We start from the raw sequence: 15,492 nt of genomic DNA on the forward strand, positions 1-15,492 counted from the left end.
CTGTCCAGTTCAACTCCTCTGGTGCTCCTTCTCTCTCCAGTGTGACACCCCATGACAGATGATGCCGTTTTCTCCCCATTCAAGCCTCAGAAAACACCAGACATTTTCCCATTTCTTATGAATAATGTGTCTACAAATCTTTATTGTTTGTTGGAAATTTACATAGAACTACATGGGCACATTTTCCATGCGATTACCAATGTGACTAATGCTTGATGAGATGCAGGCGATGTCACACTGGCCTGTTTCTTGGCAACGTGTATGTTTCTATGTCAGTGATCAGGTTATTCTTGTAAAACCAGCGCAATACAGTCATAGAGCCATTCTGGACTGTCAGATAATAGCACTTACATTAATGTTTCTGTGGGATTCATGGAGTTTCTTTTAGGACTGATTAGTGCATTTTAATAATTAAATAAGTGTATAATACTGTGAGAAATTGTTAAAGGCTTTAGGTTTATTTTAATGAGAGTTTTATTTCATCTCACAAGTTCCAAAAAGTGTGTTCTATGCACAGTATAATAATAATGCCTTTATATAAAGTGTAAACATATAAACTTTGGAATTTAAAGCCTCGTAACCTTGAATATCAGTTGAGAATGAGACTAAACCATCATGCAATTCTTTGTATAGTTGTCTCCAGCAGTACTGAGCTCGGGCCCCTCGCAGTGTTTGAGGAGCCGAGAGGATGACAGGTGCTTTTTGTAATGCCTTGCTGATGAGAGCCAATCAGCTGATTCCATTCTGCTGCTTTTTTCCCATCTCCCCTGTTGTCATCTGGCATGCTAAAGTAAAGATGAGCCTGATTGACAGATGCATCCGGGTTCACAGTTTATTGGTTCCAGCAAAAGAAGCAGATATGCCAATTTAGACAGGGGAGTGACAAAAAAGTTTCCATCTAAATGGAATAATTTTACCACTGGGAATTCTCAGCTGGGGGAAGAACAGAGGCAGGCCTTTTTTCGTTATTTTAACAAGGGCTGAATGACAAACATATACGACAGTAAGAGGCTGACAGAACAGCAGCTTTTGATGCTTCACAGGGGAGCTATGAAATAAACAATAGGCAGAAAAATTGAATTACAGCAGGGTAGGATTGTCTGCTCGGGCAGGAGGAGAGCTGCTGCAGGCAGCAGTCAGCTGCGGAGGGAACCCAATGCATCATTAAATAGTCCACACTCTGTTTTACACCCTCACTGTGACTCCTTCTCTCTGCTTCCGTTCCTCCACTTTTCCTTTTCCTTGCTTACATTTTCACTCTCGCTAAGACTCTCTTTCCTCTCGTTCTTCTCTGATTGAACTTTTATGTTTGCTTCCTGCTGCTTCTTTCTGCCTTAAACATTCTCTTCTGTATGAAAGTCAGTGCATGTCTTAATTTTTAAAATCAGTTAACAAATACATTTTTTTGAAGATATATTTATATATATATATATATATATATATATATATATATATATATATATATATATGTGTGTGTGTGTGTGTGTGTGTGTGTGTGTGTGTATACAGTATATATATATATATATATATATATATATATATATATATATATATATATATATATATATATATATATATATATATATATATGTATATATATGTATATATGAAAAAAGTATATAAATATAATTTATTAAATAAATATTTTGAAAATGGTAAATATATTATATATAATATCAATTTATATACACTTTTTTTTAAAATAACATTTAATTATATTGTGTGTATATATATAATATAAAATATGGTTTTAATAGTTTTTTCTTTTTTTTACTTTTAACTTGTTTATCTTTAAACATTCAGTGTAATTTTATTAGCTGTTCACTAACTACACAATCAAATGATAAGTTCATAACTAGTGTTACTACAGAATAAGTGTCTTGCAGCTCAGCATATCCTTGAAGGAATCTTTCATGAAAGGGTTAATAATCACCACTACGGTCACAGGCTGACATACAAAAAATTTATTTCTCATATGCAAAAAAAAAAAAAAAAGAACTAGACAGAGATGGAATAAAGGTAATGGCTGAGGCCACGTTGCTTTTTGTAACATATTTTTTTTAATTATTATTATTTTTTGCCCATAACAAATTATGTTTGTGATACATACAGTATTTTGCATTATTTCAACGAAAAGAGAATTGTCTCTGTTTCTGCTCTGCTTCTGTTTGGCTTGTTTTAGTCATAAACAAATGTGGATTGCAGTGAGTGGGTAACAATCTCTTAATTCTAAGCGGGACAATAGTTTGGTAGCTGAAATAATAATAAAGAAGACCCATCCAATTGTATTTTTATTTTTCTATTGATTGAATTAGAACTTGTCCTGTGTGTACATTTATGTGCAGTTATATTTGTTAACTTTTTCCTCCATTTGCATGCTATGAATTTTGAATAATCTGCTCCTGTAGTAAAATAACTTTAACTTAATATTGGCCAAAAAAATAAATAAATAAAAATTCTGAAGTCTTGTATTGAATTTTACAGGAAGGTTCAATGTACAAAAACAATCCACAAAACCAGGCAGGTGAAATGTATTTGTTTGTTTCTACAGGCTTATCCTCCATACAGGATTTAGGGATCATTTAAAATGAAGGGTAAAATTGAACGCAGTAGTAAAGGAGAATACAGAATACCGTTTTACTTGATTTGCATAGAGACTTAAACAGTATGAACAAGTTAAGTAAAAGTGAACCAAAACAAAACATACAAACAGCCGCACATGTGGTGATAGCATCTGAAACCCCCAACCGATGCAGGACGGGTTTCAAACTTTTTGTTGTGCGTCTCTGCAAAGCACAACACATTGAAGACACAAATGTAATGTCTATTTTTTTTTGTTTCATATCTACAAATGGAATCAGTAAATTAGTACGATACTGCAATGGTGAAATGTAGATGATCTTATTTACATAGAAGAATTGTTTTCACATTATACACAAATCATTCTACAAAGCAGCAGTTTGTTGCAAATGACATACCTTTGAGTAACAGAATTCACCTTTTTTTTTTGTGTACATCGCTGTGGGGCTATGATGGATCTTATCCTTTTTGTTCAACATTACCACATACAATCAGTATTGACTACTATTAGAACATAATACTGTTTTATTGACAGATACAGCAAATAAAATATTAAATATCAAACTAAGTCTTTGGCAAACGTGGTATAAAGTACATTCACTTTACATTTCCAGGAGCGTATGTATGGACCATTTCCATTTCTGTCCTCGGTGGATGAACGTTTGTTCATCCACACAGAAGGGTTACATGCATGTCTACCTCTCAGGACCATAGCCAAACCATAAAAAAAATGAAAATTAAAAAAGCTGTAAGGCATTTGTTGAACTTGTTGTACAATTGACTGCTAATGATTACTTTGGTACTGAGCCAGCCAGAGTCAATCGGTCTCAGTTACATGATACAAAAATGGTTCTTTTGAGGACTTTTTTTTAAAAGGAATCCACACTGAAGGACAAAAAAGGCATATACTAGTTTCTAGCGTATAGCAAGTGTATTCTTGTCCAGTGTTGCTGTTACTTTGTCAATTCGAGTTGACCTTTTTGCTTAAATAGAGCATGTAATCTGACAAACTTTATAAGATTCAATTGTACTTATAAATTCAGTAATGCAAAATAGTGCAAACGAGAAAAGAGCGGCACCGATCATGATACTGGAGATTACACATGATAAAATGGAATATCCCGAAAAGGTATGACACACAAATGTACACACGCACACAAACCATCAGCTAAACCAAAACAATAATTTAATATACGGTTTTCTTTTCAGGTCATATGCAACAGTTAACGTCGTCCTCACTGTCTGACCTGTTTTTCTTTTTTTTTTCTATTTTCTTTTCCCCCATTTTGATTGTGTATCACAGAAAATGTTAAATCATGTTGGTAATTTCATACCACGAGTCAGAGATGGCTTCTAAAACTGTTACACTTGTCTGTTTGACAGAAGATGGAGCAATACTGCAGTTTTCTGCTCAGCTGACACGGCGCTGTTCTGTCCGTGAGAGGTAAGACACTAGTGAAATGGTGTAGGACGAGGGCAAATTACGTTAAAGGCCTCAGGCAACCTTGTGTGTATGTGTGTGTGTGTGTGTGTGATCTGTTAGTGGTACTAAATACAATATGTAAAGGAATGTATTGATTGATTTAAAGAGAGAACGAAAATAAAAAAAACAACAACACATCAATTGTTACTTGGTATTTCTTCACACGGTTCGTCTTGTTTTATATCTCGTATAATATATATATATTTGTAGAATCTTTCAAAGTCTTTCAGGAAATAGTTCAGTCATTGTTCAGTGATTTAGAGAATGAGAGCCTTAGTGTTGATGTTGCGTGAGGGGGGTATAGTCGATGTCTGGGGGGAAACCCGCTGTTGCTTGACCCTCCTAATCCGATCTCGGCCCCGTGAAACTGAAGATTGCGTAGCCATCTTCAATCCCTCTGACCTTAACGCCATTCAGACTGGTACGATATGGAGGCCGCGGCCATGGTCCTGCAGTTTGATTGGGTTGCCATGGTAACTAGTGGCGGTCATAGGCAGTGGCAGCAGTGGGAGGGGCGGAGCCCCGGGATGCGGCACTATAATAATAAGGGGAACCTGGAAGTTAACAGAAGAGCGGAGCGTTTGAAACCACAGCAAGAGCAACACTTACTCCCACTCCTAATCATTTTACTTATGTAAAATACAATCAGACTATTCTATTATGTTCGGAAACCTCAAAAACACTTGCGAAGGGCTTATGCGCGTCTTAATTTAGAGATGCGGGATGTTATGACCTCGCTAATCAAAAAGAGAAATAAAACTGTAGCTAGTTTAGTAAAGCTGTATGCAAATAATGTCATTGTAAAATGTGATTATATTAATCCCACTTTAAAGCGACTAATCCCATAAGGGATAAGCAAAAAGGGTTAATACTCACTTAATAACGCGGGGTTGCTGAACCGCCAAGCTTCATTGTAAGTTGTGTACTGCGGGTGAGAGTAGGGATTTCCTGAAAAGTCGCTTCCTGAAATCAAACACAAGTGACAGGTTAGCAAGAAAGCAAATTGTGTACCTTAAAGGCATATTCATGCATTCAGGATGAAATAAAGCTCGTCTGTCAGCAATTTTGGAATAATTTTCGTCACCAAAAAAAGTCATTTTGATTCGTCCCTCAAAAAAAAAGAAAGAAAAAAAAATCAAGCTTATGATGAAGAACATATACTTTTTGAAGCCAGTTTCGAGGGTTTTTAAAGAGATTAGAAACTTCACAAGAGCACTCCAGTTATTTAATATAAATCTGTGCATTATTTGAGCTGTAAAGCTGTACAAATAATTATTTATTTATTTTTTTATTTTATTTTTTGGCATTTATGGCATTGTGTTGTTGTGATGACAATGAAGTTGCAAAATCAGTTATACCTTTACATAAGGCAAGTAAGTATTTTTTACACTTAAATTGTTAAAATGCTAATTGTTTCCATTTTGTGTCTATGAAATAGTGAGTATTTTAATGTTTACAGATTTGCCTCTTAAAAAGAAACTTACTGTACACTGAAAAAAATGTGAAGGATTAACTTTTAAACAATTTCTAAAAAATATTGCTAGTAAATTTCACAAATAATTACAAAAAAAACTAAGTAAATGTATTATTTTGAAGTAGAAAGAAATAGTTATTCCTTGTAAAATCTACTCCAATAATGATTGTTTTTTTTTTTTTTTTCCAACAAAAAATATTTATGACAGTGTAATTCAAATTCAAAGAAGGGACAAGTAGAAATGAATTTTTAAGCTAAGGTAATGACATATGCTGTCGAGTGAGCTTAACTGAATTACTAGAAATATTGCATCGCATTAGCAAATCAGAACTAAAGGAACTGGCATTGTTTCACAGCGCTAGCTAGCAGATGGCTCGCCCTGTCCTCTTTCCTACGCCCTGGTGCTCGGCCATTTTGGCTGAATTTGTTACATTAATCCTGAGCTGGGTTTTGAAGTTTCCTTTCTTTGATTCTGCTGTTGCGCTCTTAAGATTCTCTATTCTTCGACCGCACCAAAGCCCGGCTTCAAAAAACCTCCCCAATGGATTCGTTCTCGCACACACTCTGCCCTTTTTATTCGGCCGAATTCGACTTTCAGGAAGCGGCCCTGTCCATGTCAGTGAGCAATGCTGTTGGTCCCCCACGTTTCTTTCTTTTATGAGACAATAAAGGCTGGGTTTTATATGAAGCTGGTGAGGAATGGCTTTTGCTTTAACAGTGTTTGGGGTCTGTCACTAAATCTTAGTCGTTCGAGGGCCAGATGAATGGAAGTGCACACAAAACCCATGGCTCTAGGATTTAAGAGGATTTCTCAGCCTGTGTGACCAATGAAAATGAATCTTTGATGAAAACAGATTTGATGTACCTGTAAAGATATGTTTGCCCAGCAAATGAATCCTGTCACTGAATTAAATTTGCCCCCGCAAACTATTCATGTTTGTGGGCCGTGGAAGCCCAAGACAGACTCGAATCTATCCGAGGCACTCAACGGTGACCGAGAGAAGAATCCCTCTCTGTGTTTGATGTAAAATATTTGTTTTCCAATTTTCGCACACTGCATGTTTGTGCACGGACTTTGCGAGCGCTGATGTTATCCCCTGGCTCCACGTACAAGAGCATTTACACTTTTCCGACTTCTCTGCGGCTCCTCTCAGACCGTCTGTTTGCATACGTATGTGTGTGTTTGGGGAGAGGGCACCAGTCTTGCTGCCAGATTGCATCCTGTCCTGGCAGTGAAACTCAAGTCGGGTCCCTCTGAGAGATAGTGATTTAAATATTTACAGGCCTTCCCGCCCGCTGTTTTGTGACCCTTAACTGTTTGCTGTGAACCTGAACTGCAGGTTAAGTAGAGGGGAAAAGAGATACGCTCTGCAGCACTGGAGGCAGGGTGGAGAAAGCTATGTTTATCGATGGCCTGTGAGAGCGTCGAACGGTCCGGGAGAGCGAGGGAGGGATGTAATGAGTGCCGGAACTGAGAGGAACTGTCCTCTATCCCGCACTTATTGAGAGGTGCTAATTTTCTCCACGGCAGCCGATAAGCTGAGGCTCCTTCTCAGGTTATTGACAAGTCGAGATCGAGATTCACACTGCCCGCTGTTGTCTTTGCAGCCATCCTGCAATTACGGCTTCTCATTAATATTATGCTCCTCATTAATATTATCCTGTTTAATAAACATTAGCATCACCAGAAACGTCATGGACAATATGCTTATCACTTCTCTTTCACAACTCTCATTCTTAAAATGTTACCTGGCATTCTACACTGATGCATTCAAACAGGAAAGGAAGCTCTGGGTCAATGCTAATTGAACATTAATGCAAAATTGTTATCAAATCGCTGTTTTATTTTCCAGGTGCAGCACTGCACGTTCAAACTGGCTTTGCATGACCTCTGGTTTCCTGAAGATGATCAATTGCAGAGGACTATTCGCTGAAAATATTACGAGCTCGCTTAAAATTAACGTCCTCGTAAAAATAGTAATTACACTTACCAGGGACCATTCCAGCAAGTGTAGAGGTGGGGTAGCTGCCCTGCCCGGTGGGGGGAACGTGAGGTGGGTATCCTGGTAGGGTTGTGCTCGCCATGTCTCGACCTGCAAAGAAAGTCAAAGTTTGTAAGGGCAGCTCCACAAAAAAAAAAAAAAATATATAATAATAAGTATAATAACAAATTTAAACGGGTTCTGGATGTACGGTTATCCTTAAATCTTTATAATAAAAGTAACAATAATAAAACTGAATAAAAAAATCACATAGAAATTAGGATTTTAAAGTAGTTTCTTTTAGATATTCTATATAAAAAAAAAGAACTTGAACATGAACTCCACATATTTTGATACATTAAAAATTATCATGCATAAAATAAAGTGGAAAAGCACCCCATGCATTAAACTACTTAGTGTTACACCATGCACATCAATAATAAAAATACTCCAACATATTGGTTTCCTTAAAAACACAACCCTGTAATCCTTTTCTCTGAAAATCTGAGGAAATTGAAGTCAGCTGTAGCTTTTTATTTGTACTGTAGACAAATTACTAGAAAACCCACATGCCAAACATACAGTAGGTAATGATCACCTCTCCATAAATTCACAACTTGAAAAACCCATGAGCCTGCAGAAGCTAAAAACAACTCTCCACTTTTTTTCTCTTCTAGGTCACTCGGCCTTTTAAGTTCCTCTATTACACAGAGTGGCGCTGCTGGCCTGTTTTGACTGAAATATTGTAAACTGCTCGACAGAGAGAAGCACAGAATGCCCTCGGCCTGCTGGTGGCATCGCTGCTACTAAAAGAGCCTAGAACTTCACGAGAGTGCAGAGCACACACTGCCTCCATATTCAGTTCTGTAATTGGATGTGACAGCTAGCAATCTTGCTGGATGTGCTGGCGCAAACTTTACAGCACGTAGGCCTTCGTCAGTCCCGAATGGGCCCTCGCGAGGTCCCGCGTCATTGTTTGAAAGGGGACCAGTGAGGGTCGGGAGGGGTTGGGGTGCTACCCCATTCTAGTTACTAATAAGAGAGCTGCCAGTAAGAGTGGCACACTAAGTCAGTAAGCAATGTGAAAATCTGTGTTTTAGTGTGATGATGTGCTTTTGGTTTAATTAATGTGAACAAAGGGCAAATTACAACTGAGCTGTTGTCTTGTTTTTGTTCATGAGCTAAAAATATGAGCAAAATTATTTGCCAGTATGACGGACACAGTTCCATTCATTGGAATGAACCACACATTCCACTCACACACATCAACAAACATGTTAGAAATACTGATACAGAGGATTTTAATCATAAAACAAATTCAAAGTACTAGAGGCTAGAGAAGAATTAACAGTATTTTTCAGGACTTAACATGATAGTATCCGTCTCCAGCAGAGCCATGGTATGTGCCCCAATGGATATCTTTGAAAAATATATTTTAAAAATGTTGCAATTTTACAGTACAGTATATGTGCCATTTTTTTTCATGCCATGCCTTTCAAACATTTTGGGTCAGTGATTTATTTTATTTAATTTTTACAGTAAAACATTATTGCAATAAAAATAAAGTTTTCTATTCAAATGTATTTTTGTAAATTGTTAATGTTTAATCTAATTTATTCCATTGATGGTAAAGTCAAATTTTCAGCAGTCCTTATGCCAGTCTTCAGTGTAACCTCAATATTTTTTTATTATTATCAATATTGAAAACAGTAGTGCTATGCCCCTATTTTTTTTTTTTTTAAGATTATTTGGTGATTAAAAATTTAAATAGAACAGCATTTATTTGATATATATCTTTTTCTACTGTAAATATAGTTTACTAACACTTAAAAAAAAAAAAAAAAGAAAAAAAAAATCTAGCTGACCCTAAACTTTTGAACAGTAGAGTAATTTTCCATTCTTTTTGTATTGTCTTATTTTGTGTAGGGCAAATGACCTTAGACTGCCATTGCTGCCCCATCGAAAAAAAAAAAAAAAAAAAAAAAAAAAAGAAGCATGATGCCTTTTATTGTTTCCCCCTTTACCAGCGCAGAATATGTTTTCTAATCTTTCTTTGTATTATTATTATTTTATTTATTTATCTTTTTTGTATGGCTGTACCTGCTATAATAGGCTGGCTTGCATACTGGCTGTAGCTGGGGGCATGATGGACATAGGCACCGTAGCAGGGGGTGGAGGCATCTACTGACACGCTGGGCTGGAGGGGCAACAGTTCCGCTAGGCCCGAGACTGCCAGTGAGGAAGGGGTGAAAGGAGCCAGGGAAGCCTCATGCGGCTCCTGCTTAACGAACACGGAGGATGAATGTGACTCTGCCAGGTGGAGAAAAACAACAAAAAAAGCCACACACACACAATCAGACAAAGCACAATCACTCACACTCAGCAAAAAAAACAAAAAATGAATCATGACAGATGGAAGTACTGAATGGAAACAGTAAAAGAAAAGGAAAATGAAGTTTGGCTGACAGTGTTTGGTGTTGTTGTGATGCTACATTGCGTTTAGGAGGAAAAGAAGGATTTCTGTGAAGTTACGACTGTCGTGGTGTTCTGACTCAGTTCCTCGGTGTGTTCGGGAGTTTTAACAGAGCCTCCACAGGCACACGCTCAGAAAACCACATTTCTACACGCACGAGGGGATTTGGTCAAGGAAATGTTGCTGTGCGTTTATGCTATGTGAGGGTTTCATGTGCAAACACTGATCCACATAATTACATCAAAGATGCTTTAAAACTTTTGCCACACAAATGTGCTGCCAACATTTTAGTTTATTATAAACAATGTTGCAATATTAATGTAAACCTATTTATATTTCTTTTTCTTTCGATGACAAAATAATTATTCATTTCTGTTTTTCTGTAAATTTACAGCTGGCAGTAAAGGCATTAGTAGTCACAGCATCTCTCAGTTAAACATCGTCTCGCACAAAAACATTGATTTTATTTCTTTTGGTGGCTTAGTGCCAGAAATATATCTCTACAAGTTTCAACAGAATTTGTATAGAAATATAGAAATAATTTATTGTGGAAAATTTTGCATAGGTGTGTGAGCATTGTTATAGATGCAATAATCACTGTAGATTTGATTCACTCACAAAAAACAAAACAAAAAAAAAACTGATTCGTAAAATCGCAGTGGTTCTCCATACTTGGGAGTATTTGGAAAGTTACAGGCCAGATATATTTTACTTGCATTTTACCCACTTGGCAAGCATTTTTTGGCCCTGCTTATTCACACTTACAAACAGAATAGATTAGAACTGATTTTTATTTTATTTTATTGTAAACAAATCAGAGAAATCTTTGGTTCCATTGTTTTTTTTTTCTATCTAGTTTTTCTGTGAATGAAAAGAAACATATATAATTTGCTCCATATCAAAGACTTTCTGAGTCATCTATCAACTGTAGATTTATATCTAAATCTAAATAAAGCTACTGTACATTTCTATACTAACCTGATTTAAACGATTTATCCACTGAATGAGCTAAAATGAGCAAATGTAAACAGGTAAATCACTTTGAAACTATATCTCTAGAATAGCACCAGCAAACAGAAGCTTGGCTTTCAGATAAATCATGCTCATATTTCCCTAAGGTTCGGAGGTAAGAGTCGCATCTCCAAACAAAAAGCCTGCACATCTCAACACGGCCCCTTCGCATCGCCAGCCGTAATATCATTTGGCTGATGAGGTTTGGCATTTTTCATCTTAGCGGGTTTGCGACTGCAGCTTGTGTAATCAATGTGAGCTCTGTCTTCATCTCTCTCTCCACTCATCCTCTTTAACATCCTCTGCTGTTAACATGGTCTGTGGGGAGGGCTCTCACAGCTTCATGATAGCCTCATTAGCTGTTTCCCAACTATTGTTGTTTTACAACCAAGCTATGTGCGGAGAGTTGCTCATTAAGATAAGGCATCCTTGTTGTCAGACGCAACCCTGACAACCCGCTCTGACCTAATGCCAGGAGATCAGGCAACTTAACTGGCCTCTTTCCCACACAAATCAATGGCAGAATTTCCTTTCCTGAATGAGTCTGGGGCTAACAGCCGAATCTTCATACAGCAGGAGCAGGATGAACATGACTGTTTTTAATGGAGAGACACACACAGAAACGAGGCGGTTAGATGACTATATTTCAGAGAAGGCGACGAGATGACGGCCATAAAGCCTAACTTCAAAAATAAAAAACCTTAGAGGCCAATAAAGGAGAAAAGGAAGAGAGGCTGTCGGAGGAATTAGGCCTTGCGTTTTCACGGCCTCTGCTTTGCCGCTGTAAAGCAGACAAGGCCGTTCGCTACACTGACCGAAGCCCAGTGTTCAAGATCACTGAACTCTGAAACTAATCAGAGGTGGTGTTGCTTATTGTCCTGGAAACAAGCAAGACCTGCAAAAAGGAAGGCTGTCAACCTCCTGATTACTGAGATGGAAGATAAACACTGGTCTATGTGGAGGCGCATCACATCTCACACGAACAAGAGCTATAGAGTTCTCCATGTCTGTCTCTTGCTCTCATGAAAAAATTTAAAACCCGAAAGCTCCAGCAAAGCAGTGTTAATTTTGACACAAAATTTGAATTTAGTTTTAGTCTTAGTCTTTTGACTATAATTCTTTTTAGTTTTAGTCAAGTTTTAGTCATCTGATTTGTTTTAATTTTAGTCTTATTTTAGTCGACTAAAATTGCTTGGTATTTTAGTCGACTAAAATTGCTTGGTATTTTAGTCGACTAAAATAAGACTAAAATCAATAACAGATTTACTAGACAATTTTTTACAGCTGGTATAGGAAACAAACTTAACCAAAATATATAAAACACAAATTCAACTTTATTTCAACACAACTGTGTCTTTATTTTGATTCAAAAGCTTTTATGCAGCAACAAACACTGTCATGATAATGTAAACAATAACTAGCTGCCAATTGACCATCAATAAAAGAAAAATAACGTTAGGTCCAGGACCTTAAAGCTTACAGCTGAGCTGAACAATAAGTGCATACATTTAAAGTAAATATTTAATAAGTTGGGTGGATAAAAAAAGTAACAAGATTTTATAAGGTATTCATTTGTCTAGCAATATTGTATGTTTTAAATACTACAATATTGCTAGATTTGTTTGTATAATGATAGGATGTGAACATTCATGTTTCACATGACTAATATAGAAATATTTGTGATATTGTCAACAAGTAGAACATTATAAAATATACTAAACATTAGTATTAATCAAATGTATTTATCATGATATTACGTATTAGTATTGTGCTCGCATCTAATTTGAAGAAGGGGCTATTTTACAGTACTTTTCAGTTCGTAATATTTAATGCTACAACATCTACGCACTGCACTATTCCAATTTTGCTTAGCTCAATAAACAAAAGAACATCGTTGTGAAATTACATTTGAGAAAATGTCCGGGTGGCTCGTCTGTAAATGTCTTTTCAAATTGGTTGTGTTCTTGCCACGAATGAGCGCTCTGCGTGCTTTACACTTTGTTTTGTTCGTCGTCAAACGTGAAGTGAGCTGTGGACATTTTGTCGCTCTTTTAGACAGTAGGGACTTTAAGCAACAGCTGCGAATGGAACGGCTACAGCGACCGGAAGTTTGCCGTCACACCGCTGTAGCCAAGAACGTAAAAGTCACTAAGCAACGGTAAAACAGAACAGCGCAACGCAGCATTAATTCATTTATTGAGATCCAAAAAAATATATAATTTAAAAAAGCAAGAGAAGGATTGCTTTTGGCGTTAAATGACAATCTTTTGTCAGAAGAGGAGTTTTTAATATTGTATGATGTAAATAAGTCTAAAAACATAACATTTATTTACCTAACCTCTCACGTTGTAGCGACTCCGGCAAATCAGCTGTTCTCCCGTAGTAGACCGTTAAATTAGAACGTCACAAAGTAGCAGTTAAATTCGCGCAGGCGCAATACAACGCCAGAATGGCGTTGCCGTTCCACCAGAGGCTGTTGCTTAAAGTCCCTATCACCTCTTCGAAATCGAATGCCGACTTCCCGGGAGCTCATAAAAACTGAAAACCTTCGCTTCACGTCTCAATAAGTCAGGCTCTGATTGGTTCTCTTCTCCCATGCAGTCTGTTCTGTTTTGCCGGTTCTTTTGCTCATTCCTCGCATCTCTCCCGTCTGCTGATTTGATTTTCGTCACAGTCTATTTTCGTCTCGTCCTTTATTCGTTGACGATAATGTCAATCAATTTAGTCATAGTTTTAGTCTCCATCAGTGCCTTCTATTTTAGTTTTCGTTTCGTTTTCGTCGGCAAAAATATATTCGTGACGAAAATAATGACGAAAATATTTAGTCAACGAAATTAACACTGCAGCAAAGTCACATTTGCCATAGAGATGAAATAAAAAATAAAAAATGTTTTGTAACAGTACTGCAATCTTTGACCTCGATTTTCAACATTTTGTCACAGGAAAAAAAACGGAATATACTGCTTGATTGCTTGCAAATTGCTTGAATCCCCAATATAAGTTCCTAAAGTCATTCATTATCAAATGTGTGCTCAAAGGTTAGTGTGCTATTGCGAGTCTGAAATAAACATTAATTTGGGCTCTAGGGCCTGCCCGGGCTTCTGGTGACTCAAGACAGAGGCAGTTTGTCACCGGGCCACACATCAGGTACCTCAGTCTAGCCGGCAGCGTGTTGTTTGCTGCTCACTGGAGAATAGCAGGCCACACTTAAAAAATGGCTCTCTGGCGGATATATTTCAGCCGGAGTTCATCAGCAGCATAAGCCGACACAAAGCAGTCTTTTCTTTCGCCCTGCCTGTGTATGCTGCTTTTCTGTCTTACTTTTCTTGCTTGTTTCCTTTTTTTTTCAGATGTGGAGCTCTGTTGCTTTCAGGCCTGGGCGTTCATTTTTTTCTCCTTTTCCCCCCTTCTCCTCTCCTCCCATCTCTCCGAAGAGATTTGGAACAAGGGGGATCCCTTCAGCACCTGCTCAGGTTTTCAGCGGATCGGAGGGGTGCCCATTTACACGGTACCATCCTACTGGCACCAGGAAGACTTCCATTATACGGCTCGGCAGGGACGGCGCTTAAGAATCCGCACTAGTCGTTCATTGTGAAGGTATGTGCAAACAGGCTTTTTAAAAACCTAGCCATTTCTGGACAGCATCCAGACTTTTAACTGCAGTTTGAATAAATCATGCCATTGTTTTTTCCCCCCTACACTACAGTTAATACATGAAAGTATGGAATGTGCATGACCCATAAGGGCACGTATTGCCTCTGATAAGTCTGAAGCCCTTTAAAACAACAGAAGCACAACGATTTATCTATACTTTTTCAGGAATGTATAATATTAATTTATCTAAAAAAATAAAAAATGCATCTATTCGATTATTTAAAGTAATAGACTTTACTACAAGTTGTTTTTTTTTAAAATAGATTTCATCAGGCATCATAAATTTCAGCCCAATAGCAAGCTATTTTCAAGTGCATTTTCTTTTAGGATTTTAGGTACAGAGCAGTAACCCCTAAAACTAATTGGGTAAACAGTTAACACAAAAAAGCACGTCTCATATGCCTCGTAGTGCCCTTAAAATTCCAATTTCTGTTTTGTAATGAAGAGTTCATTAATCATTCATCTTTAATAGATTATGCAAATGGCACGACATAAAATCAACAAGATCAATGGCAGCGTGAATTTTAATTGGCTCAGGAAAACATTGCTGGGAATGAGCATAATCTCCAGCTCTATCCAATGAGAGGGAGTAATTTATTCAGAATTGGCTCTCAGTATAAATGTGTAGGGTAATTTAGCACCTCCTTCAACTCTGTCCTTATTCTTATTTCCAGTTTATCACATGCGAGTACACCATAACATTACGTTATTGCATCTTTGAACTGCTTTTCTTGCTTCTTTTTAAATAAATGAAGTTATTACTGCCAAAAGTCATTTAGAATATGACACGGAACAGTTAATATATAAGACTCTCAAGAAATGTCATTTGAGTTTA

At 37.1% G+C, this 15,492-nt stretch overlaps 1 protein-coding gene and 1 long non-coding RNA gene across 23 annotated transcripts in view; one reads left to right on the plus strand and one right to left on the minus strand.

Annotated features, from left to right (window-relative positions):
- The window catches only part of LOC127970059 (uncharacterized), a 70,040-nt gene that overhangs the window by 53,492 nt on the left and 1,056 nt on the right, over window positions 1-15,492 (plus strand). The window contains exon 3 of the long non-coding RNA XR_008156495.1: window positions 14,354-14,600. This is a non-coding gene — a long non-coding RNA (uncharacterized LOC127970059). The remainder of the gene's footprint in view (window positions 1-14,353; window positions 14,601-15,492) is intronic.
- Window positions 3,088-15,492, minus strand: part of LOC127970050 (paired box protein Pax-2a) — a 34,097-nt gene continuing 21,692 nt past the window's right edge. For 9 of the 22 annotated variants that reach the window (XM_052572253.1, XM_052572259.1, XM_052572256.1 and 6 more), the window contains 4 exons: window positions 9,620-9,829; window positions 7,529-7,630; window positions 4,940-5,026; window positions 3,088-4,598 (listed from right to left, as the gene is read on the minus strand). In XM_052572253.1, the coding sequence (XP_052428213.1) occupies window positions 4,477-4,598; window positions 4,940-5,026; window positions 7,529-7,630; window positions 9,620-9,829 (521 nt within the window). In that variant the 3' untranslated portion in view covers window positions 3,088-4,476. Of the gene's footprint in view, window positions 4,618-4,939; window positions 5,027-7,528; window positions 7,631-9,619; window positions 9,830-15,492 lie in introns of all 22 variants that reach the window. The other 13 variants (XM_052572272.1, XM_052572263.1, XM_052572267.1 and 10 more) reach the window with 3 other exon arrangements.

This window comes from Carassius gibelio, chromosome B13, assembly GCF_023724105.1.
Source record: "Carassius gibelio isolate Cgi1373 ecotype wild population from Czech Republic chromosome B13, carGib1.2-hapl.c, whole genome shotgun sequence".
Lineage (NCBI taxonomy): Eukaryota > Metazoa > Chordata > Actinopteri > Cypriniformes > Cyprinidae > Carassius > Carassius gibelio.